The 26,809-nt window shown below is 40.1% G+C and overlaps 1 protein-coding gene across 8 annotated transcripts in view; it reads left to right on the plus strand.

Annotated features, from left to right (window-relative positions):
- HACE1 (HECT domain and ankyrin repeat containing E3 ubiquitin protein ligase 1) overlaps positions 1-11,476 on the plus strand; it is a 115,327-nt gene extending 103,851 nt beyond the window's left edge. For 7 of the 8 annotated variants that reach the window (XM_061131897.1, XM_061131900.1, XM_061131898.1 and 4 more), the window contains 2 exons: positions 9,821-9,934; positions 10,729-11,476. In XM_061131897.1, coding sequence (XP_060987880.1) covers positions 9,821-9,934; positions 10,729-10,831 — 217 coding nt within the window. In that variant the 3' untranslated portion in view covers positions 10,832-11,476. Of the gene's footprint in view, positions 1-48; positions 2,547-9,820; positions 9,935-10,728 lie in introns of those variants that run through there. The other variant, XM_061131899.1, reaches the window with a different exon arrangement.
- Positions 11,477-26,809: the final 15,333 nt, after the last annotated feature.

The following is a 26,809-nucleotide window of genomic DNA, read 5'->3' on the forward strand; positions in this document are numbered from 1 at the left end:
TCTAATTTTTTAAATGGCTATCTATTCTTAAATCTATTGACCTCTCAGCAGACGTGAAGAGATACCTCATGTCCAAGGTAAGAGAAACCCAAGCAAGACAGTAGGTGCTAAGAGAGGGCATCAGAGGACGGAAACCACGATCACAGACAACTAGCCAGTCTGATCACATGGACCACAGCCTTGTCTAACTCAACGTAAGCCATGCCGTGTGGGGCCACCCAAGATGGATGGGTCATGGTGAAGAGGTCTGACAGAATGTGGTCCACTGGAGAAGGAAATGGCAAACCACTTCAGTATTCTTGCCTTGAGAACCCCATGAACAGTATGAAAAGGCAAAAAGACAGGACACTGAAAGATGAACTCCCCAGGTCGGTAGGTGCCTAATATGCTACTGGAGATCAGTAGAGAAATAACTCCAGAAAGAATGAAGGGATGGAGCCAAAGCAACAACAACACCCAGTTGTGGATGTGACTGGTGATAGAAGCAAGGTCCAGTGCTGTAAAGAGCAGCATTGCATAGGAACCTGGAATGTTAGGTCCATGAATCAAGGCAAATTGGAAGTGGTCAAATAGGAGATAGCAAGAGCGAATGTTGACATTCTATAGGAATCAGTGAACTAAAATGGACTGGAATGGGTGAATTTAGCTCAGATGGCCATTACATCTACTACTGTGGGCCGGAATCCCTAAAAAGAAATGGAGTAGCCATGATAGTCAACAAAGAGTCCAAAATGCAGTACTTGGATGCAATCTCCGAAATGACAGAATGATCTCTGTTTGTTTCCAAGGCAAACCATTCAATGTCATGGTAATCCAAGTCTATACCCCGACCAGTAATGCTGAAGAAGCTGAACTTGAATGGTTCTATGAAGACCTACAAGGCCTTTTGGAACTAACACCCAAAAAAGATGTCCTTTTCATTATAGGGGACTGGAATGCAAAAGGAGGAAGTCAAGACACCCCTGGAATAACAGGCAAGTTTGGCCTTGGAGTACAGAATGAAGCAGGGCAAAGGCTAAAAGAGTTTTGCCAAGAGAACACACTGGTCACAGCAAACACCCTCTTCCAACAACACAAGAGAAGACTCTACACATGGACATCACCAGATGGCCAACACCGAAATCAGATTGATTATATTCTTTGCAGCCAAAGATGGAGAAGCTCTATGTAGTCAGCAAAAATAAGACCAGGAACTGACTGTGGCTCAGATCATGCACTCCTTATTGCCAAATTCAGACTAAAATTGAAGAAAGTAGAGAAAACCACTAGACCATTCAGGTATGACCTAGATCAAATCCCTTAATGATTATACAGTGGAAGTGAGAAATAGATTTAAGGGACTAGATCTGATAGACAGAGTGCCTGATGAACTATGGGCAGAGGTTTGTGACATTGTACAGGAGATAGGGATCAAGACCATCCCTAAGAAAAAGAAATTCAAAAAAGCAAAATGGCTGTCTGAGGAGGCCTTACAAATAGCTGTGAAAAGAAGAGAAGCGAAAAGCAAAGGAGAAAAGGAAAGATATTCCCATTTGAATGCAGAATTCCAAAGAAGAGCAAGGAGAAATAAGAAAGCCTTCCTCAGCGATCAATGCAAAGAAATAGAGGAAAACAGTAGAATGGGAAAGACTAGAGATCTCTTCAAGAAAATTAGAGATTACAAGGGGACATTTCATGCAAAGATGGGTTCAATAAAGGACAGAAATGGTAGGAACCTAACAGAAGCACAAGATACTGAGAAGAGGTGGCAAGAATACACAGAAGAACTCTACAGAAAAGATCTTCATGACCCAGATAATCACGATGGTGTAATCACTAACCTAGAGCCAGACATCCTGGAATGTGAAGTCAAGTGGGCCTTAGGAAACATCACTACGAACAAAGCTAGTGTTGGTAATGGAATTCCAGGTGAGCTCTTTCAAATCCTAAAAGATAATGCTGTGAAAGTGCTGTACTCAATATGCCAGCAAATTTGGAAAACTCAGCAGTGGCCACAGGACTGGAAAAGGTCAGTTTTCATTCCAGTCCCTAAGAAAGGCAATGCCAAAGAATGCTCAAACTACCGCACAATTGCACTCATCTTACATGCTGGTAAAGTACTGCTCAAAATTCTCCAAGCCAGGCTTCAACAATACGTGAACCGTGAACTTTCAGATGTTTAAGCTGGTTTTAGAAAAGGCAGAGGAACCAGAGATCAAATTGGCAACAGCTGCTGGATCATCAAAAAAGCAAGAGAGTTCCAGAAAAACATCTACTTCTGCTTTATTGACTATGCCAAAGTCTTTAACTGTGTGGATCACAATAAACTGTGGAAAATTCTGAAAGAGATAGGAATGCCAGACCACCTGACCTGACTCTTGAGAAACCTGTATGCAGGTCAAGAAGCAACAGTTAGAACTGGACATGGAACAACAGACTGGTTCCAAATCGGGAAAGGAGTACGTCAAGGCTGTATATTGTCACCCTGCTTATTTAACTTATATGCAGAGTACACTATGAGAAACGCTGGGTTGGAAGAAGCACAAGCTGGAATCAAGATTGCCGGGAGAAATATCAATAACCTCAGATATGCAGATGATACCACCCTTATGGCAGAAAGCGAAGAAGAACTAAAGAGCCTCTTGATGAAAGTGAAAGAAGAGAGTGAAAAAGTTGGGATAAAGCTCAACATTCAGAAAACTAAGATCATGGCATCCAGTCCCATCACTTCATGGCAAATAGATGGGGAAACAGTGGAAACAGTGGCAGACTTTATTTCTAGGGGCTCCAAAATCACTGCAGATAGTGACTGCAGCCATGAAATTAAAAGACGCTTACTCCTTGGAAGGAAAGTTTTGACCAACCTAGATAGCATATTAAAAAGCAGAGACATTACTTTGCCAACAAAGGTCTGTCTAGTCAAGGCTATTGTTTTTCCAGTAGTCATGTATGGATGTGAGAGTTGGACTATAAAGAAAGCTGAGCGCCGAAGAAGGTGATGCTTTTGAACTGTGGTGTTGGAGAAGACTCTTGAGAGTCCCTTGGACTGCAAGGAGATCCAACCAGTCCATCCTAAAGGAGATCAGTCTGGATATTCATTGGAAGGACTGATGTTGTAGTGGAAAGTCCAATACTTTGGCCACCTGATGCGAAGAGCTGACTCATTTGAAAAGACCCTTGATGCTGGGAAAGATTGAGGGCAGGAGGAGAAGGTGATGACAGATGATGAGATGGTTGGATGGAATCACCAACTCAATGGACATAAGTTTGGGTAAACTCCAGGAGCTGGTGATGGACAGGGAGGCCTGGCTTGCTGCGCCTCATGAGGTCACAAAGAGTCAGACAGGACTGAGTGACTGAACTGAACTGAATGGATATTGTCCTTCATTGCTAAATTTTCCTGTTTATGAATAATGCTGAGCAAGTAAGGAATTTGTATGCTTTTTATACTGGCAGATCAGTTTGATTATTATTTTTTTCAGTTCTTGCCTGGAGAACCTCAGGGACGGCGGATCCTGGTAGACTGCTGTCTGTGGGGTCGCACAGAGTCGGACACGACTGAAGCGACTTAGCAGCAGCAACAGTTTGATTATTTATAAATATAGGATAAGTAGGATAAGTATATAGGGAAAATTCTTAAAAGGGAAATTTTTGCATGCAGAGTATATAAATTTTTATAACTTTGAGACATTCCTCACTTAAACTTCAGAAAAATCCCATTATTGACATCAGCAGGGAATTAGAGTCCCTGTTTCTTATATTCTGTCAATGTAAGAAATAATCATTTTTATTTCCATAGTTTCTTATATGTTTACTTTGTATTGGAATAGATTTCCTGTCTTTATTTTTTTACATTATTCTACCATCATTTCAAAAAATTGTTTTTTAATGTCCCTAGATATACAGATAGGGACATTTATAACTCTGCAGATATTTTTCCCAGTTTATCATTTGCCTTTTAATTTTATTAAGGTAGACATATAGATTTCCATATAGATTATAAATTTATAAAAATTTGATAATGAAGATTCTAAGTTAGGTTGCAAGTTGATTATTACTTTCCTTACTTTTTTTTTTTTTAAATATATTCTTCCCTACTCACAAGATTTTGTATACTTATATGTTTTTCTACATTTTTTGGTAACATTTTTGTTTCTGTTTTTACATACCAGTTTTTAAGCCATCTGGACTTTATTTTGGTTTATGTTATAAGCCAGGGCTCTTTAATTTTTTTCTAAGTGGTTTATATTTAAATGCTGTTTAATAAATTACTCTATTTTCCTTCATGATTTGGTTGGTATGAGCTTTTAAAATGCAGGAAATAATTATTCAAGTTCTTTAGTACTAAAATTGTTAGTTTGCTACTGTTATAGAATTAAAAACACTTGGATTAGTGATACACAATATGTCTCCTGGGCCTATAGTCATAGTTAGCAATGCTGAAAAGAACTGCACATTTTGCTATTTAACTGATAGAGAAGTATAGTGGCAAATCCATTTAAACTGTGGTGCAGGATTTGGGCAAAGAGCAGAAGCCACGGAGGCTGGGGGGAAACTACATGGACCTCAGCTTTATCTTCAAGTGAAAAATCCACTTTTCAGCACTTGGTCAAAATGGAGTCCTTGCTTTGAATTTAACCAGAGTAAATCTTAAAGTTTTTTAAACCATAACTTTCCTTTTACACTAGACCCAGTAATCAATAGGTATAGTGTTTGCCCTTCTAGACCAAAACTATGTACTTTTCCCCTTTTTTGCACTTTCTGGAAAATTCTGTTTATCCTTTAGATTGTAAAATGTCTTCTTCCATATCCGTTATTTAATCTAGAACAATCTTACTGAAGAGCTGTAGGAGACTAGAGTTGTGTTCTAGTTGTAGGAGCAAGAATCTGTATCATCAGTAACTTTAAAGTATTTTTATCTTGCTGACAGTATTTTGTTTATCTACAGGACAGCCTTAAATTTCTAACTTTTGTTTCATTATCTGTTAGTAATGAATGTCAGACTATATGACTACTTTGTATAAAATAGAAATATGTCATTTTTATTAACTGTAATTTTACATTGTATAATTCAGGTGTCATAATACTCAACCAAAGACAGTTTCATTTATTTTTCTCATACATGCTTAAGCTTGATGAGCCATAATCTTAGCTTAAGATCCACTGGTTATTCAGGTAGGGGGCCCAGTCATTGTTTATAGTTTAGAAGAGGAGTAAGGTTTCAGGTATTATTTGTGAATATCAGTTTACAGAATATTTTCAGTCTAGATATTAAAATTGGAGGCTCACCTAATTTTTCAAAATTTATTTATATGAATTGTGATATTGAAATTCTGTGCTATAATTTGTGTAAGAATCAGTGTCAAGGCTCATTTTCTCACCTGTCCTGATGAAGTGGTATATTTGTATTTAAAATCTGCCTCTAATATCTTTCATCCCTTTTTATTTTTGGTCACCTTTGTTAATTTTTTAGGCAAAGGTTAATATGCATAGATAAACTAATGTTGAATTTTATTTCACTTTATTGACATATATATTCAGGTCTTTAGATATTCTCTTGCCCTAAGTAGGAATTGCTCATATGTTAGGGTTTTGTTAGGAAGATTTAGGCATCCTTTTAACATTCACTTGAATTTCTAAGGTAAGTTTAGGCATTTCATCAATAAAGTATTTAATAGTATTTAATAGTGACCAAACTTACTTCCTAGCTAGAAAAGAAAACTTTTAGAGATCTATTTCTATTGGATTGTTTTTTTTCTCTGTGAATATGTGCATATCATCTGTGAAATAAATATTAATAGAAAATCTTGGTGCATTATTTGACAATTTTTTTTAGTGTATGTGGTAAGATATATTTAACATTTAAATCATTTTTAAATGTACAGTTCTATGTACATTCACATTGTCATACAGCCATCACTTCCATTCATCTCCTGAGATTTTTTATTTTCCTCAGTTGAAATTGTGCCCATTAAACACTAACTTTCCATTTCCCATACCCCCTGTCTCTGGCAACCACCATTCTACTCTCTGTCTATATGAGTTTGATTACTTTAGGTCCCTTATAGGTAGAATCAATATGGTGCCTTTTTGTGATAGGCTTATTTCACTTAGCATAATGTCCTCAAGATTCATCCATAGTGTAGCATATGTCAGAATTCCCTTCCTTTTTAAGGGTGAATAGTATTCTGTTGTATGTGTTTACTGCATTGTGCTTATCCTTCCATCCATGGATGGTTACTTATGTTGCATCCACAATTTGGCTGTTGTGAGTAATGCTGTTATGAACGTGGCATATACAAAAATCTGAGTCTCTGCTTTCTGTTCTTTTGGATACATACTATAATCCTTTGCTTAATTTTTTGAGAAACTGTCTTACTGTTTTCCATAGTTGGCTGCACCGTTTTATATTACCCTCAGCAGTTGCATAAGGGTTTCAATTTCTGCAAGTCCTTTCCCAAACTGTATTTTTTCTGATGCCTTTTTTTAAAAAATAACTGTCATCTTAATACCTGTGAGTTAGATAGCTCAGTGTAGGTTTTTTTTTTAACATTAAAAAAATCAATTTACTTCTTTTGGCTGTGCTGGGTCTTCACCGCTGCACAGGCTTTTCTGCAGTTGCAGGGATCAGGGGTTACTTGCTAGCTGTGGTGTGCAGGCCTCTCATTGCCATGCCTTCTCTTGTTGTGGAGCACGAGGTCTAAGGCATGCAGGCTTCAGCAGTTGTGGTGCATGTGCTCAGTAGTTGCAAGTCACAGGCTCTAGAGGACAGACTCAGTAGGTGTAGCACACGGGCTTAGTTTAAGCTCCTCAGCATGTGAGATCTTCCTGGACCAGGGATCAAACCCATTGGAAGGTGGACTCTACCACTGAACCACCAGGGAAGCCCTCAGCCCTCAGTGTGGTTTTGATATGCATTTCCCTAATGACAGGTGATTTTTGATTGAACATTTTTTGAATGCTTATAAGCCATTTGTGTATTTTCTTTGGAAAAATGTCTGTTTGAACCCTGTCCCTATTTTTTAAATTGGATTTTTGTTGTTAAGTTGTAGGAGCTCTATATATTGGGTTGGGCAAAAAGTTCATTTGGGTTTTCCCATAAGATATTGCAGAAGAAACTTAACGTACGTTTTGGCCAATGTATTTTCTCAATATTGATTCCTTGTCATATTTATGATTTAAAAATATTTTCTTTTGTGGCTCACCTTTTCATTCAGTTCATGGTATCCTTTGGCACCCAAGTTTTAATTTTATGTCCAATTTATCTATTTTTCTTTTGTTGCCTGTGTCTTTGGTATCATATCCTAGAAATCATTACCAAATCCAGTGTCATAAAGCTTTTCCCCTGGATTTTCTTCTAAGAATTTTATAGGTTTACCTCTTCATCTAGTTCTCTGATTCATTTTGAGTTAACTGTATATGGTGTTAGGAAAAGGTCTAACTTCATTTTTTTGTAGTGAATATTCAGTTTTCTCAGCACAATTTGTTGAAAGGACTGTCCTTTTTCTGTTGAATGTTCTTAACACTCCTGTCAAAAATCATTTGGCTGTATATTTGAGGGTTTATTTTGAGGTTCTCCATTCTATTTCTATCTGTCTTTATGTCAGTACGCACTGTTTTGATTACTGTAGATTTGTAGTTTAAATTTCAAAATTAGAAACTGTGAGACTTCTGACTTTGTTCACCTTTCTGTAGTCTCACTATGTTCAGTTCAGTCACTCAGTCGTGTCTGACTCTTTGAGCCCCCATAGACTGCAGCTCACCAGGCTTCCCTGTGCATCAAGAGCTCCTGGAGCTTACTGAAACCTATGTCCATAGAGTCGGTGATGCCATCCAACCATCTCATCCTCTGTTGTCCTCTTCTCCTCCCTCTTTCCCACCATCAGGAGCTTTTCAAATGAGTCATCTCTTCACATCAGGTGGCCAAAGTATTGGAGCTTCAACTTCAGCATCAGTTCTTCCAATGAATATTCAGGACTGAATTCCTTTAGGATGGACTGGTTGGATCTCCTTGCAGTCCAAGGGACTCTCAAGAGTCTTCTCCAACACCACAGTTCAAAAGCATCAGTTCTTTGGTGCTCAGCTTTGTTTATTGTCCAACTCTCACATCCATACACGACTACTGGAAAACCATAGCTTTGACTAGACAAGACTTTTGTTGGCCAAGTAATGTCTCTGCTTTTTAATATGCTGTCTAGGTTGGTCATAACTTTCCTTCCAAGGAGTAAGCGTCTTTTAATTTCATGGTTCCATGCACCATCACTGATTTTGGAGCCCAAGAAAATAAAATCTGCCACTGTTTCCCCATCTATTTGCCATGAAGTGATGGGACCAGATGCCATGATCTTAGTTTTCTGAATGTTGAGCTTTAGCCAACTTTTTCACTCTCCTCTTTCACTTTCATTTAGAGGCTCTTTAGTTCTTCTTCACTTTCTGCCATAAGGGCGGTGTCATCTGCATATTTGAGGTTATTGATATTTTTCCTGGCAATCTTGATTCCAGCTTGTGCTTCATCCAGGCAAGCATTTCTCATGATGTACTGTGCATATAAGTTAAATAAGCAGGGTGACAATATACAGCCTTGACATACTCCTTTCCCGATTTGGAACCAGTCTGTTGTTCCATGTCCAGTTCTAACTGTTGCTTCTTGACCTGCATACAGGTTTCTCAAGAGTCAGGTCTGGTGGTCTGGCATTCCTACCTCTTTCAGAATTTTCCACAGTTTGTTGTGATCTACATAGTCAAAGGCTTTGGCATAGTCAATAAAGCAGAAATAGATGTTTTTCTGGAACTCTCTTGCTTTTTCGTTGATCCAGCAGATGTTGCCAATTTGATCTCTGGTTCCTCTGCCTTTTCTAAAACCAGCTTGAACATCTGGAAGTTCACGGTTCACATATTGTTGAAGCCTGGCTTGGAGAATTTTGAGCAGTACTTTACCAGCATGTAAGATGAGTGCAATTGTGTGGTAGTTTGAGCGATCTTTGGCATTGCCTTTCTTTGGGATTGGAATAAAACTGGCCTTTTCCAGTCCTGTGGCCACTGCTTGAGTTTTCCAAATTTGCTGACATATTGAGTGCAGCACTTTCACAGCATCATCTTTTAGGATTTGAAATAGTTCAACTGGAATTCCATCACCTCCACTAGCTTTGTTCGTAGTGATGCTTCCTAAGGCCCACTTGACTTCACATTCCAGGACATCTGACTCCAAGTAAGTGATCACACCATCGTGGTTATCTGGGTCATGAAGATCTTTTTTGTATAGTTCTTCCGTGTATTCTTGCCACCTCTTCTTAATATCTTCTACTTCTATTAGGTCCATACCATTTCTGTCCTTTATTGAGCCCATCTTTGCATGAAATGTTCCCTTGGTATCTCTAATTTTCTTGAAGAGATCTCTAGTCTTTCCCATTCTATTGTTTTCCTCTATTTCTTTGCATTGATCCCTGAGGAAGGCTTTCTTATTTCTCCTTGCTATTCTTTGGAACTCTGCATTCAAATGCATTCTCATTATGTCAGGTAACATTTAAAAAAATGCATTCAACGTAAATCTCTGGAAAGATAAGTGTAAAGAATTTTCTGGTTTTCCCACTGTGTAAAAGAATACAAAACAAAAACCTTTGAGCCTAGATATTTTTCACAGACAGGGAAATCATTTTGGATTGCACATAAAAGCCTCTGTTGCTTGAATTAATCAAGTAAACCATTTATTTATTCATCAAATATTTAATGAATGCTAGATAAGAGTCATTTTTTTTTATATGAGTCATTTTTATAATTTGAAATATATCTATTTCAAAGATTTTTCTTGCATGGTTACAACTTACTAGATATGAACTCTTAGTTCCAGGGTCCCACATGGTGGATTTGCTAATATCATGGGTGGAAGTGGATTGCAAAACTTCACAATTGCTGCTGTGCCATATACTCCAAATCTTCTACCTACTTCAAGCACATGGTATGTTAAATTGGTTTATTTAAATGCACTGTGAATTGTCTGATTAATTTTAAATGATCAAGGGTCAGACTGCTTATTGCTTCATTGAGAGGAAAATCTCAACAGTGATCTCTGTTCATTTTGTAATCACTGATGAAGAACTAGATATTAATAGTTTCTCGCCTTCCGCTTTGTAGGTAGGGAAAATGTTTGAGGAAACCACCTACTTATATTCTGTGTGTGCATGCATGCTAAGTCGCTTCAGTTGTGTCTGACTCTTTGCGACTGTATGGACTGTAGCCCGCCAGGCTTCTTTGTCCATAGGATTCTCCAGGCAAGAATACTGGAGTCAGTTGCCTTGCTCTCCTCCAGGGATCTTCCCAACCAAGGGACCAAACCCATGTCTCTTTTGTCTCCTGCATCGGCAGGTGGGCTCTTTACCACTAATGCCACCTGGGAAGCCCCACCTATACCCTGATTGGATACATATAGTTCAAATATCACTAAAGTTACACTGTCACAAGTATCACTGAGTTACGCCATCATTTCAAACTTAATTGCCCTATTGCTTATTTATTTTAGGCTGGAGGGAACTTATTTTTGTCTGGTACATTTGCATACTAAAGGAAACTGCAGTGCAGCAGGGTTTGGTGTTTTTTTTTCCTTTTTAAATACTACTTCAGGGTTTTCCAATTTGAATGCAAATTTGAGAGGGTGGTTTTATGTTAATTTTGAGTAGTGTTTTCACTTCTAGACAAAACAATAAAATATTTCAGAGCTTTCCTATTTAATAGTGGTATATTTTTCTTTTAAAGCATCAACATGCTCAAGTTACCTGAATACCCAAGCAAAGAAATACTCAAGGACAGGCTTCTTGTGGCGCTGCATTGTGGCAGCTATGGTTACACAATGGCATGATGAAGTCTGGGAAATTCATCTGACCGCTGATGCGCAATTCAGAGTGGCAGAAGTAATTTAGGAAACTGTCAACAGAAAAGCAGCCCAAATGCAGCCCACAGGCAGGGCTGATGTTTGAAATTCATAAAGGATCAGGTTTTCTTTTTTTTCTCTCTCACTTTCCCTTTTATGTTTTCTCAGTTTGTGATACAATTAGAAAATATAAAATCACAGTAGTTGTCATTTCAAAAATGCTAATTGAAAATAATAGAAACTGTCCTTTTTCACATTTCTTTAATCTTATCCAAGAGTGTGTTAAGGCAGCATCCTATTCTACATTCCACATCTCCTATGTAACTGTTATGTTAAAAAGGTGTTCTCTCTTTATTTTTCTATATAATAAATTGTATTAGGACATCCAGCCTGGTATGTCCTATTGCATGTAAAGTGCCATTTATATTTTGGAAAACTACTGTATAGAATGGGTTAATTTACATTGTGTATAAAGCCACAAATATGTATTTTCCCATATTGAATCTATATTGCAATGATGTTTTTTAGCTTTTCAGTATTTTAATATGTAAAGTTTAGACTGATGTGACTAATAAACAGCTGATGAAGTGACATCTGATTTATATATTAAAGCCTTTGCTTGTATTGTATGAATTATTGTCTCAAAGTTATTTTTATGCTTTGTTTTAATTATATTTAGATAAAATAACATTTTACCATGTTTCTTTTCATTACTATTGTTTTATCTATGAACTGTAATGTCACATTTGAAAACATAATCCAGTGTGCAGATTACAATTTAAGTATGTAATTCTTCCTTAAATTTGCTTTTTATGGTTAAAATATTGAATTCAAGTGATATATACCTAATGCAGAGCATTGGATTTTTAAATTTTAGCGTGGGCTAATCAGTTTTTTTTTGAAAAGACATATTTGAATAGTTACAGCATACCTTTTAAGGGGGAAGCAGGAACACTCCGACATTCAAAAATATTAATGGAGGAATTTGTAATGTTTAGGGCCTTGCCTCTGGAAACTAAAAATAGACTATCCTGTGGCATCATTATTGGTAAAACGACTCTTATATGCATATTTTCTCATATATATGCAAATACAGCACCACTGTAGTTGTCACTGACAAATATAGACAATGTGTATATCAGTATAGACAAAATGTATATACGTGTACATAGGCTTGTATGTTGAAAAAAGCTTTGCTAAGTTATAAAACTTCTTTAATACATGTTTTTGGTCCTCTTCCATTATTGTTGGTTTTTTTAATGTTAAGAAAACATGTTTCAACAGATTACATTAGAAACAAGGAAATCTCTTAAAATTACTAGTAGCTTTAAAATTAGAATTCAGATGCTTTATTTATAATAAATGAAGCTAGTAGTTTTTAAAACATTGGGTTTTGAAATTTTTGTACAAGAGGTCATTGCCTTCTAACTTCAAATAGGTTATTTAATATTATGTTGCTTATAATTTTAGTATTTATAAACATTTATTTCTGTTTATAATCATACATTGGCTTTGTCAGGCTGGTCCTTTTGCAGGTATTTATGGAGAGGAGATAATAAAACATTTACAAATCTCATGGCTTTATATCCATGAATTTGAATATTTTTATATAGAGCTAGCAATTTTAGAGTTTATTCTTTTATATTATCTTTAGTTTCTAAACTTTAAGAATTTAGTTAATATAAAAAGGTTTTATATGGATTAAAATTCCTATTTAAACTAGAGGCAGCAGGTCTTTAATTTATTCTGTTCCCACAATTTCTTCTGTAAGTAGATGAATATGTTGAATGCAAGTATAAAAAAGTGATTAGAGATTTTCTTCCCCTTTGGGTAAAAGATTATACTAATAGGAAAATAACTCTTACAACATGTGGTAATTTCATATAAGGAAGAAAACAGAAATACAGCATTTTACAGAAATGAAACTAGAAGGCAAAGGAGCGTATTGTAGGAAACTAATGAACACATCTGGTCAGGAGTAATATTATTGATATTATAATCATTATATCTATAATATGATTAAAATAAGTCTAATTAAAGTTATTTGAGAGGCTAGTGACCACATAGTTAATAAAAACCATCTTCTAATTCATCTAAAAACAAAAGGTAATATAATCTAATGAAATCTATGCTAAGCACAGCCAGTTGTGGTGATGTCTTTGTTGGCTTTGGTGGCAGAATGATAGCTTTAAACACAGGTTATGTGTTGGAGGCTCACAGATAATTCCCACTCACACATGGGTTTTGTTTGTCATGCCAGTTGTAAATGTTGAATAAGTTGTCAACATTTTAAAAAATCAGGAGATTTCGCTTAGAAGTCAGTATTTTTGATTTTTGGGAAATGAGATAATTTACTGTTGGGCAGAGATTCCCTAGAAGCATTAGCAGGAGGCTGGAACTGAGTAAAAGTCCCTTCTTGGAATGCTGAACACACTCTCCAATTTGCCATTTTCTTGCCCCAACCTGCTTCACTATTTTCCTGGACATCGATGGCATTGGAGTTTGCTTTTTTTTTTAAAGAAAAAAAATTGTGTTGATTAGAAATGTTCTCTTGGAGCATAAAGTGAAACAAATTCTTTGGAAGGCAATTTGGCAATATTAGACTTTTAAAACGTACACAAGTCTTTGACTCAACAATTCTACATCTAAGAATTCATCTGTGGAGATACTTGTACACATATTTAACATATTTGTACAAGAATGTTCACTGAAGACTTGTTCATTATAGAGAAAAATGGAAATAAATATCAGTAAGGGGTCGCTAATTGTGTTATATCTGTACCAATAGAGGAGAAGGCAATGGCAACCCACTCCAGTACTCTTGCCCGGCAAATCCCATGGATGGAGGAGCCTTGTAAGCTGCAGTCCATGGGGTCGCGAAGAGTCCGACACGACTGAGCAACTTCACTTTCTTTTCACTTTCATGCACTGGAGAAGGAAATGGCAACCCACTCCAGTGTTCTTGCCTGGAGAATCCCAGGGACGGGGGAGCCTGGTGGGCTGCCGTCTATGGGGTCGCACAGAGTCGGACATGACTGAAGCGACTTAGCAGCAGCAGCAGCAGCAGCATACCAATAGAATATTAATTCACATTTACAAAGAATGAAATCGATGTGTACTTTTGATATGTAAATGTTTCTTAAGTTCATTAAATGAAATAAGATTATCAAAGTGCTGTTACTATTAGTGTGTAAATACTGTATATATGTAGGGTTATATGCAAGAAAAGTTTCTGGGCCAGAGACATGCTATATATATCTGGGAAAGCGTAAGATGGGATGAAGACTTTTTCATTATATAATGTTTTTATCCTATTTGTCTAAATCACAGTTCAGTTCCGCTGCTAAGTCGTGTCTGACTCTTTGCGACCCCATGGACTGCAGCACGCCAGGCCTCCCTGTCCATCACCAACTCCCGGAGCTTACTCAACTCGTGTTCATAGAGTTGATAATGCCATCCAACCATCTCATCCTCTGTCATCCCCTTCTCCCCCTGCTTTCAATCTTTCCCAGCATCAGGGTCTTTTCAAATGAGTCTGTTCTTTGCATCAGGTGGCCAAAGTATTGGAGCTTCAGCTTCAGCATTAGTCCTTCCAATGAGTATTCAGGACTGATGTCCTTTAGGATGGACTGGTTGGATCTCCTTGCAGTCCAAGGGACTCTCAAGAGTCTTCTCCAACACCACAGTTCAAAAGCATCAATTCTTTGGCCCTCAGATTTCTTTATAGTCCAGCTCTCACATCCATACATGACTACTGGAAAAATGATAGCTTTGACTAGATGGACCTTTGTTGGTAAAATAGTATCTCTGCTTTTTAATATGCTGTCTAGTTTGGTCATAGTTTTTCTTCCAGGGAGCAAGCATCTAAATCACAAGCCTGTGTTATTTTCTATATGATATATCTATTACATGTCCAGTATCCTAAATCAAGAGAAATCTCAGTAGTAGGTTTTATTGAATATATAAAATGCCGCAGCAATAGTGATACATAATATTTTAATAATCACAAAACATTTTATAAAATGATTAAAATATCCTAATTAAATTCTTTTCCTAACAAAGTCAAAGAAAGAAATGCCTCCTTGCCCACAAAGCTCTGTTTCCATGTTGCCTGATAAACAGCACTGTATAGTGCTCTTAAATCCTATTAATGAGAAATTTATTTGAATTTACACCTCCCCACCCCAGTTTTTGTTTTTTTTAAATAACAGAAGTGGTACTTATTTATTATGGTAAAATATGGAAAGCATGGATTCGTGTAGACTGGAAATAGCACTAAATTATACTACCCAATAATTGTATTTCCTTCTAATCTTTCTCAATGCATTTTCCCCATAGTTGAATTCATAAAGGACATAGCATTTAGTATCTTTTTAATTTATTCATCATTTATATTAAGCTTTTCCTATGTTATTGCACCTTATTTGTAAACTTTTTAAAAATGATGGCACAATGTTCTGTCATATAGATGTTTCATAATTTACTTGACCAGATCTGTAAAAAAAAATTAACACTTAGATTTCTAGTATTTTTTGCTTTTATAAATAAATAATAGGTGGCTTCTTTTAGCACTAGTTATATTCCAGGAGTAAGTAACATTTTCTGGGTTATTTGTTGAAATGTTCATCAGTTGCTCCATAGTTGTGGAATTACTGTTTGACGGCTCAGGAGGAGGCTGTTAGAACAGAGAACCCTTAAGGAGGACTGATAGGATTGTTCCAAAAGCACAATTAGGGCTGTGTACCCTCCCAGAATGTGAAAGGGTTAGAGCTAGAAGGCTGTGACAAAGGTAAATTACTTTTAATAATTGCTTACTTCCAGTCTTCTCCCCAAGAATAGGGAAGGAAATTCATCTTGTATGTGACACAAGACCCAGTCTCAGGATCTGGAACTTAAACATTTAATATTATATAGTTCAGCTACATCAAGGGTCACTTACGTGCTTATGTGTTAAACTAGAAACCTAGGTTCCGTTTATAAGACTTCCCAAAAATGAACTCATGGGTTTTTTTTGGAGTGCAACCCTTTTGTCAATTGGAGAATGTGTAATAGCTGTCTTTGTGAGTGGGCGTTTAGCTAATGTCAAAATTTTGGTTATTTTCACCACAAAATTTAGGCATATCCATGTGTACCTATAGTCACAGTTGCTTTTTCATGTGAAACATGCTCCTCTGTTTGCACTTATTAGGCAACAAAACATACTTTTAAGGTTAACAGTGGTAACATAAACCCCAACTTTGCAGTTTGATTTAAGATAATGTGGACAAGATTTCTGTTAGAATGTTTTTTGTGAAATTCTTAGGTCTTGGGTTATGGTTACCTGACTATTGGTCTGGTGTAAATTGGCATAAATTTGTTTATTTAATTTACAACTAGTCCTTTCATTTTACAGATGAGAAAATTAGAGACTGGAGAGGTGATGACTTCTTAAGCCTTCATGGCTACTTAATCAAGCTAGAATGTAGAACTTAGATTTTCTGATTTTTAGTCCACTAGGTTTTCTTTTACTCCATGCTGTCTCTTTATGACATAACTGCATTATAAAAAGACTCTTAGAAAAACACGTGCAGCCTACTAATAGTCATGTAAGACAAGCCTGTTGGGAAACCATATCTTAATAAGCTGATAGTTAAGAGTGATTAATTGGACTGTATTTCTTCTCTCCTACAGTGCCACAATAAGCGAGGGTGGATATTTTACCATCTCAAGATGAAAAAGAACAGATGTATTGTCAGATCGTAGATCATGGGTAGTCATTAACTTTTATTATCTTTATAAAAGTGTTCAATTTCAAGCATACTTGGTGCTTGGAAAGACATTGTGCATCTAATGTTGCAAAACCATTAAAACCTAAACTGAGAATATAATGACTATAATGGTATATTCGTGTGCATGAATCGAGTCTAGCTGGGTGAAATGGAGGGGAAGAAGTCCTAGGTGGGTGCTGGTTATATGGTTAGTGGAGAAAACTTTTCTAAACAATTCAGCAAATTCCCTTAAATGCCTTGTATGTAATCAGTACTGGTTTAGGGACAGTGGCCAGGTCACTCCCCTCAAAGAAAATAAAATGAAGTTGGGCAGATGGAAGGCCTACTTGGCGAGGTTTTAAAACTGTGGCATGTGGCATATGATAAGGGTAAAAACTAGTTACAGAAAGTATTAGTGAGGAGAAGAAGAGATTCATACAGACTGACTGTCCAAGATGGCTTTAAGCACCTGGTCTAATTGAATTGTCAAATTGCCCTCTAGATTTGGAGACAAATTGATTAGCCTGTTGATTGAGCAAATAGGTGAAAATGTTAAACATGATAAACTTAGAGTGAAATAAAACTAATATGTGCTAGTCACTGAGTTTTTCTAAAGTTTTTCATTACTGTATTATTAGCCTGCTCAGTTCTGTGTTCTGATTATTCATTGAGAATTCTGATCTGGTGGCATCATGATTTGAAGGCTATTGTGTATGGCTGTCTGTGTTTTTCTGAGAAGAGTGGCAATATCTGACTTTTTGAAAAGCTTATTGTGAAAGTGGGGAAGAGTTCTTAAAGTGGTGGCTATACAGTATTCAAGTAAAATTAATATTGTCATTCAAATTCCAAACCTCTAAAACAGTATGGAGGTTCCTCAGAAAATTAAACATAAGAGTTACCATATGATCCATCAGTTCCAGTTCTGAATAGTTATCTGAAGGAAATGAAAATACTTGAAAAGAAATCTGCACCTCCATATTCTTCCGCAGCATTATTTACAATAGCCATGATATGGATGCATAAGTGTCCATAGATGGATAAATGGACAAGGAAAATGTGGTACATGTATGAATGGAATATTCTTCAGCCATAAAAACAGGAAATCTTGCCATTTGTGACAACATGGATGGACCTTGAGGGTACTATGCTAAGTGAAGTAAGTCAGAAAGATGAACATCATATGATCTCAATGACGTGTGGAATCTTGAGAAACAAAAAGGACAAGTTCTCAGAACAGATGGGTGGTTGCAAGAGGTAGGAGGGTAGAGGGTGGATGAAACAGGTGAAAAGAGTCAAAAGGTATAAACCTAAAGTAAATAAATCATGGAAATGTAAACCATTACATTGATCACATTTAAGTATTATGATTAAGTATTACATTAATCACAACTTGGTGATTACAGTTCATAATTACTGCATATTTGAAAGTTGCTAAGAGAATCAATCTTACAAGAAAAGATTTTGTAATTATGTTACAAAAATATGACAGATGTTAACTAGACTTACTGTGGTGATCATTTTGCAATATATACAAATATTGAATTGATATGTTTTACATCTGAAACTAATATGTCAATTACATCTCAGTTTTTAAAAAGATAGCTATGGACTAGAAAAATGGGAGTTAGTAAACAACATGAAACAAACAGTTAAATATAAAATTTCATATCTTGCTTTAAAGAAAAAAGTTGAAAATATAGGGAACATGTGGCTTGAGAGTAATTAATCAGGGGGAAACTACCCTGAGGATTTTTGGTGACTACTAGCTAGCTTCATAGAAGTAAAAATTGTAACATGAATGAATGAATACATAGTAGGGTATCAATGCATTAATAACCATATTTATTTCTTGCCATAAAGAGAAGTAGTAGGCACACTGCTGTTTTCTTTTCAGGCCATATACGGAGTGTATGTCCAGGGTTTCTCAACCTTGGTACCACTGATATTTTGGATACTTATGTTGTAGGGGGCTGTCTTGTGCAGTGTAGGATGTTTAGCAGCATTCCCGGCTCTTCTGTGGGCTTCCCTGATGGCTCAGTGATAAGGAATCTGCCTGCAATGCGGGAGACACGGGTTCAATCCTTGCATCAGGAAGATCCCCTGGAGAAGGAAATAGCAACCCACTCCAGTATTCTTGCCTGGAAAATCCTATGGACAGAGGAGCCTGGCAGGCTACAGTCCACGGGGTGGCCGAAGAGTCAGACATGATATAGCAACTAAACAAAACTGGCCTCTACCCACTTTGTTGTGGTTCAGTCACTCAGTTGTGTCTGACTCTTTGCAATCCCTTGGACTGCAGCATGCCAGGTCTCCCTGTCTCTCATCATCTCCCGGAGTTTGCTCAAACTCATGTCCATGGAGTTGGTGATGCCATCCAAACATCTCTTCCTCTGTTGTCCCCTTCTCCTCCTGCCTTCAGTCTTTCCCAGCATCAGGGTCCTTTCCAGTGACTCGACTCTTCGCATCAGATGGCCAAAGTATTGGAGCTTCAGATTCAGCATTAGTCCTTCCCATGAATATTCAGGGTTGATTTCCTTTAGGATTGATCATACATTAGGTATGATCTCCCTGCAGTCCAAGGGACTCTGTGCAAGAGTCTTCTCCAACACCACAGTTTGAAAGCATCAATTCTTTTTTCTTTCTTTCACTCAGCTTTCTTTATGGTCCAACTCTCACATCCTGGTCCAACTCTCACATCCACACATACTACTGGTAAAACCATAGCTTTGACTATACAGACCTTTGTTGGCAAACTAATGTCTCTGGCTTTTTAATATGCTGTCTAGGTTTGTCATAGCTTTTCTTCCAAGGAACAAGCGTCTCTACCCACTAGATGTCAGTAGCATCTGTCCCTGGGTCATGACATTCAAAAATACCTGCAGATGTTGCCAATTGTCCCGTGGGAGGCAAAACTGCCTCTACTTGAGAACCACTGAGCTGGAGATGCCTCTGCAGACAGCTACTTTCACTTTCAAGGGGCACTTGGATGCGGTGACATCTGACTCTAAGGCTGGCTCCTTTAGGGTGGGACTGCTTTGATTCTGCTAGGCATCTGGGTGCACCACCAACCCAGGATCATTCTAAACCCTAGTCCTACCTTGACATTTCTTTGATACCACTCCAATGGTATGAATTTGGACTAGAAGCCCAAATGAAGGTCTGTTTTGTGGTTACAAATTCTTAGGCTTTTTCCTCTGCTACTAGTACTGCTGCTACTGCTGCTAAGTCGCTTCGGTCGTGTCCGACTCTGTGCAACCCCATAGACGGCAGCCCACCAGGCTCCCCCGTCCCTGGGATTCTCCAGGCAAGAACACTGGAGTGGGTTGCCATTTCCTTCTCCAATGAATGAAAGTGAAAAGTGAAAGTGAAGTCGCTCAGTCGTGTCCAACTCTTCGAGACCCCATGGACTGCAGCCCACCAGGCTCCTCCGTCCATGGGATTTTCCAGGCAAGAGCTACTAGCCCTAGGGAATGAGAAATTATTAATAGGTTTTCTTATCTGTGACGGAGGAGGCAGTGGATCTATGGGTCACTGAAGTCTCCTATTAGCCTTCCTTCCTTGGTCAGGCCCTGGACTTTGACTTGTGTCTCCATCCCCACAACCCTATGAAATCAAAAGCAAGGTCCTCAGGATCAGTGAACATCATGAGTCAAGATCGACTTCATGGTTCAGCTTGCCTCTCTAGGCCCACATTTTCTTTTGATTTTAGGCACCTCAGTGTTTTTTACTTTCCTGCCAGCTTGTTAGCATGTTAAAATTTTTTTTTAAATTTGGGTTTATGTATCAATTTTGGGTGTTTTTTAGTGAGATGGTAAGTTGGACTGACCATCTATGCTGTACTATGACCTGACATGAAAGTATTTATTATTGATTTTAGTAAGAAAAATTAATGAAATTTCTCAGAATTCAGGAAGTCTTCCCTAATTCATCATTACTGCCACACAGTAACCGGAGCACAAGTGAGAGATTCAGTTTGCCTAGGCTGGCATCTTATTTTTAATATTTGCTAGCTGTGTGGTCACAGATGAGTTAATCAACCTCTTGTTGCCTCAGTCTTCTCATCAGAAGAACAGTACCTATTTAATGTAGCTATGATGAGAATTTAATAACTAATATAGAGCATTTAGGATAATGGAAAATATTAAGTGCTTGATATACATTAGTTATTTTTGGCCCTGCCGTGTGGCTTGCAGGATCTCAGTTCCTCATCTAAGGACTGAACCTGGGCCCCGGCAGTGGAAGTGCCGAGTCTAAACCACTAGGCCACAAGGAAACTCCCTACCTCTTATTTTGACCATTCTTTCATATACCTTCTAGCCAATCTACTCTTTCATTGCCCTTTAAACTACGTGTCAATATTTTTCTTAAAGCTCTCTTCCAACTGTTAATAAAGCGGAAGTCATTCTCAAAGAATACTTGTCCCATCACTTAGGGAGAATTTGAGAATCTTCAGCACTGCCCTGTACCAAACCCCACACATTTACTGCTGCCTCCATATCTGTTCTGTTTCTTTCTCGAAAGTGTGGAAGGGTTCTCTGTAGGGAGCAGAGGGACTCGGACAGTGCCGCCCTACTCAGGAATAGGACCCTCAACACTGCTATCCCCCCTTAACCCAGCTACTCTAGACTGACACTAGAACCGAAGCTCCAGTAACAAGATTTCCAGCATTGGGAAGACCTCAAAACTCGAGGTCATCAGATCTAGGTTTGAGTTTCAGCCCTGGGAGTTTGCTAATGATGTAAATGATGCTACCATTTCTACCGACCTCTCAGCGCTGTGATATGATAATTAAACAAGAAAAAGTACTTAAAGATCTTGATAACTGTAAAGCCCTAAATTGGTACGAGCATTATTAAGAGTGTGGGAACCCTTGTTTAAAAGAGGGAGTCATTAAAAGCACCAATGCAAACATCTTGAGGAATGGAGCACACCATTGAGCACACCTCACCATTGTGAGGATAGTGGGTTATATGACATGAAGCCTGGTGGATGATATAAGCATGAACTGACATCACCACACACAGGAGTGTGCTCCTCCACCAGACCCAAAGCAGTGATCACTAACCCATGCACAAGAGGCTAGGGTTTGTGTGTCAACACAGAGTTCTGCTGTCTGTGCTTACTCCTCTAAGTACTTGTGACGCACCATGTCAAGGGTTCAGCAGCTGAGTTTCACATAGGGCAGTGTGATTCATCGGGATTATTAGGATCCTCCAGGAATAACTTCCCTGAGTTGATTGCCTTTGACAGATCAGTTTGCTTAGATTAAAAAGCAATTGCTGCTGTCTAGTCAAATTTAAACACTTTGGCTACAAGTAGCTGAACTCTAACTGTGTCCAGTCTATAGAAACACCTTGATGTGAAAATTGCATCCACTGTAGTGAAGAGAAAACTGAGTTAGCAATACTCTGGGGTATGGTTTTGTAATAATGTGAAGGAGTGTAAATGCCAGACAAAAGTGACCCTAGGCATATGCGAGGGAGGGAAGGGTACATTGCTTTTAATAGCAACTTTATTCGTGCCCAATGTACTGTGAAGGTGGTGACAGATGTGTGAGGTACTACTCTGATCACATTTGTACAACGCTGACCACTGTTAGAACTGGAGGAGGAAGCACTCACCTTCTGGTTGAACAATGGGAAGTATTTTGAGATATACGCAGGTGTCTCACAATTCCCCCTTTCTGAACATACCCCAGAATTTAATAGAAGAAACAATACTATCAAGAAGAAGAAACAGTGGTATGCTGAGATTTAAATCATCTTTTAAAAAGTGAGTGGAATATCTGACTTAAGTGAAATTTAAGCCTGATGTCTGAAATTACATCCCCAGCCTGCCTTAGCTGTAGATAAAAAAAGAGATTGAGGTGACATTAAGCTGACATCCACTCTATCTCTGATGAATCAGCAAAACAGAGTCCTGAAACAAGAGTGAGTAAGAAGAAAGTTTCATACACACCAACCCTTTTATCACAGCTCTCTTATATTTACGCTCCTTGATCTCTTTGAATATGGAAGGGGATGGAGAGGAGGAGGAGATGAGAAGCCTAGCTTGATGGGCTCCTGTCTACTGTCTTAGGAGTTAAAGTCCCTTGAGAGTATAATCCTCACTTGGACCTAGGCTGCAGAAAGCCTTGGTTGTACAGTTTTAATTTTAGTGAATTTCTAGTGAACTTTTGTCAACAAACAGCATCATTACCATGTTCATCTATTAGTATCTTTTGTCGACTTGTGTGACCATCATGATGGCCTGAGTTTAGACCATTTTCATCATCCCAAAGAAACCCAAGTATCAGGAATCAATGACTCCACCTGCATGGAGGATAGCAAAGATCATCACAGTGCCAGTCACCAGGAAGATGAATCTAAACGCTCTGCCCACTGCATCGTGGTATCCGAGTCATCAAGGGGAACACAACACAGTCAAGTACCGGATGGACCAACAATGTCACTCACACAGAGAAGAGGGGGAGCAAGATGAGCTCTAACAGGCTACTGGTCGCTTCTGGCTAGTGCTTCCCCAGCGGAACCTGACACCCGGTAATCGGCCTACACACACCCATCTCCAACCACATCAGAAGAACCTCAGTCCCTCCCCTGTGCGATCTGAAATACTAAAAACTGCGGGTGCACCTGAGGACCGCTGAGTAGACAGAACAAAGGACATTCACTGAGTCTGGGGAGGAGGTGGCCACGTGTTGGGCGACAAGGACCAAGAAGCAGAGCAGTTCTGGACACACTGGGCTGCCGGCAGCAGCCGCAGGCAGCCCCAGCCCTGCGCGTCCAGTCCGTCCGCCACCTGGACTCCTCCGGCTCCGGATACGCAGGCGCCCTGCGGGGAGGAGCCCCGGGAGGCCGAGGAAGTCCTGGTGCTAGCGTGGGGCCAGAAGCTTCTGGAAGCCGCGGAAAGCCCAGGGGTGGGCGACCCTCTCCTCCGCGCTGCTGCTGGTGCCGCAGGGATGGAGCAGGTGCTCTGGAGCTCCTTGGCGCCCGGCCCTCTGGGCGCTGTGTTCCGGGCATCGCGGGCGTCCGAGGGGCCCTGAAGGGCCCTGAGCGTCATTCGTTCACACCCGGCCAGGTGCACCTCTTACCGCGAGAGGGCGCTGCGCGGCTCCACGGCCGGCCGTCACGTGCAGGGCGGCGGCCAGTCTCTGCCAGCGCGGGCCCCCGCACGCCAGCTGCGAGCCTGGCGCTCGGCACTCGCTGCTCTAGGTGCCAGTGGCCGGCCACCCTGTGCCCTGGTACCGTCGCCGCCCCCACCGGCTCCGCACCTTATGGGCCATGGTTACCCAACGTGGGTAGTCCCTCTGGCGGGTGCTCTGTGCCCACGGCCTGGGGTTCTCGGCCTGGGCTTTCTCCTCTGGACTCGAAAAGGAAGCAGGTCCAGGAGTGGATGGCTGTGGCATGGTCCAGTCGGAGCCGCCACCGCTCTCTCTGTGGCAGGGAGGAGCCCCCAGGGCTGTCGGGCCCAGGCTCCCGGACTCCCAGGCCCTGGGCGGGGCCACGGCCGGCCGGCACAGGTGTGCTCCCTCAGGGGCAGGTCCCGGCACTGGAAGGTGAAGACCGCGAGGAAGGCCAGCGTCGTGTAGGCCCCTCCAGCTCCCAGAACGCTCTGAGCAGCTTTCACCACACGTGTGTGGATGACCTGGAAGAGCGAGAGGCAAAGCCTTGCTGTGACAGAGCCTTTCTGTGGCCGAATGTCTGCGAGCCGCTCCCCGCAGGCTCTGCAGAATCACCTGTGACTTCGTAGGCTCTCTGTCTGCTGCGATGACCTCAGTCACTGCATCGACAGCCTTCGCCTTCTTCAGCAGCTGCTCTTGGACTAAACCAGCACAGCAGGAGCTAGAAGGTCAGTGTGTGCGGCAGCGGCGCCCAGGTCCGGGCAGCGGCAGTGCGTGAGCTCCAGCCCCGCCCTAGAGGCTGAGGCTGCGGGGGCCCCGCGGGGCGGGGCAGGTACGTGGCCCACACGTGGCCCAAGCCCGTAAAGCAGGGTGAAGGGGAAGCAGAATACCGCCAGTTGATAGGAGCTGCAGCCCTGTCTGGATGCCGCAGGCCCAGAGCAGCAGCGCAAAGGTCATCCAGCCCTGGTGGATGATGCTCCACACCATCATGGCGATAAGGGCACACATATGCCACATGAGCTGACTCAGGTGGTGCAGTGGAGGTGTCTCTCTAGGTTCAGCCAGCCTGGGGCTGCCGGATGGCATGTGGCCAGACTGGTCATGCACGGTGCAGTGCGGTCGTCTGTATCAGGTCCCATAGGAATGGGCATCGTATTCTGGGCCGCCTCCTCCTCTTTGGCAGCATCAGCCCTGGCCTGGTCCATCTCCATCACCTCCCCTTTCCCCTCCTCACCACTGGCCATGAATTTCCTCTGGTCCAAGGAGCTTCAGGAGGAGGTTCAGAAGCTCAACTGTAAGACCTACTGGGCCCTGAAAAAGATCTTGAAGAGACTGCAGTTCAAGGTCGTGGGTCTGGAGCAGATTAGCCTGGACAAAGATGATGCCTCAGCTCTCTTAGACATGATCAAGTAACTAGGACTGAACTCCCACCACACAACATCTCTTTCAACAAGCACATAGGTGCTGGGGCCAGCAGGCTGCTCCGGCCTGGGGCAGTAGACCTGTTAAACAGTACGCAGATATCCTAAGGTGAGCTTGGCGTGGGTGCCTGTTAAGTCGCTTCAGTCGAGTCCAACTCTGCGACCCTATGGACTGGAGCCCGCTAGGCTCCTCTGGGAGGACCAAAACCTCCTGTAGGGAAGAGGGGCAAAACCTCCCTTGATGTTGATATTCCATATGAATACAGACCATGAAAGTGGAGCCTCGTGATCCTGCTGACATTTTGCATTTTAAGTAGGAGATGTCAGAAGAGTTACCAGAGGCATAACTGACTTGGGGCAGCCAAGTATTCATAGCGATGCTGCTCTTCCATTCTTCGATGTTGGCTCTTTTTATCATTGTGAAGCACAATTCATCAACGGTCAGATTGTTCACCCGAATAGAGAATGTGAGCTGGAATTTCACTGTGGAGAGACAGGTTAGTTTCACTCTACTGTTGACATGTTGTTGCCGTGGTAATGCTGATTAGTTTAAGAGGAACCACCCAGTCATTTTAAATAAACAATTCTGGAATTCGTTTTAAATTCAAAGATGTGTACTGAGTTTCACACTTTTGAATTCTATTTTGCTAATGAAATCTGAATGGAAAAATTTAACAAACTTTCTACAGTCATATTTTAGACACTCAGAATTTTGTTCCTGGAAAGGTTTTGGACATTATCTGGCCCAGGAATTACACAGCGGTCACTCAGAGCCAGTCAGTGCCAGTCCATTGTCGCTAGACTGGACTGAGGGCCTAGTGATGCTGGATCTTCCAATTAAAAAAAAATAATGGAAATCTGGAAATTTACGGGGAATCTTCAAATTTTTAAATAGCAGCAATGAATTGAAAACTCTTAAAACTCTGTTAAAGTCAGAGACCCTGCTGTTTTGTTTATATCCTGCTTTGTCCTCAGCTTGCTGTGAATTGGTGATGGATTTAGCTAAAGAATATAACTGAAGGAGTTCTAGAAGACGGTCTTGCTAGACCTTAACACTGACACACACAAGCAAAAAGTTATCAGCTGTAGCCTTTTAGTATAAATTTTGGCTATTTGGAGCCAGATTGGTATTAAGAAGCTATATCAGTGAACTTTCTTCCCTCTTTAAGCTTTCACACTCGATGAGCCAGTAGCTTATGAAATTGGATCTTCAAAGACACTTTATGTTAGCCCTGGGAGTTGTCCCCTTTACTCAGCTAGAACTTGACAAAGTGCTTTAAAATTAAGCATCTCTTCCCCTACTCAGTTCAAGTTTTAAGAATTGGTATCTTTTGGAAGAGAAGCTCTCATAAAGAAGCATCCTGGGCACTTTGACATTCAAGGTACATGGCCTAGGACACATGACCATAGAAAATCCAGGGCCATTATGCAAAGCAGTATATTTAAAACTCTCAATATATTTAATACTATATTTGCAAGTGACTAAAGATGCATTTTAAAAACTGAGAATGGGTGCTTTTTTTTTTTTTTTTTTTTGCAGCTAGAGATAGAATATCCTTTGTGATCTTTTTCTTCTTACTGATAATGGGATTTGATTTTTTTGTTTAGAAAAAGACCTGGCTTGAGCATTTTGTGCTCAAAAGTGGTTTGAGCTCTTTACAGATGACTGCCATAGTCC

The sequence above is a fragment of the Dama dama genome, chromosome 28 (genome assembly GCF_033118175.1).
Source record: "Dama dama isolate Ldn47 chromosome 28, ASM3311817v1, whole genome shotgun sequence".
NCBI lineage: Eukaryota > Metazoa > Chordata > Mammalia > Artiodactyla > Cervidae > Dama > Dama dama.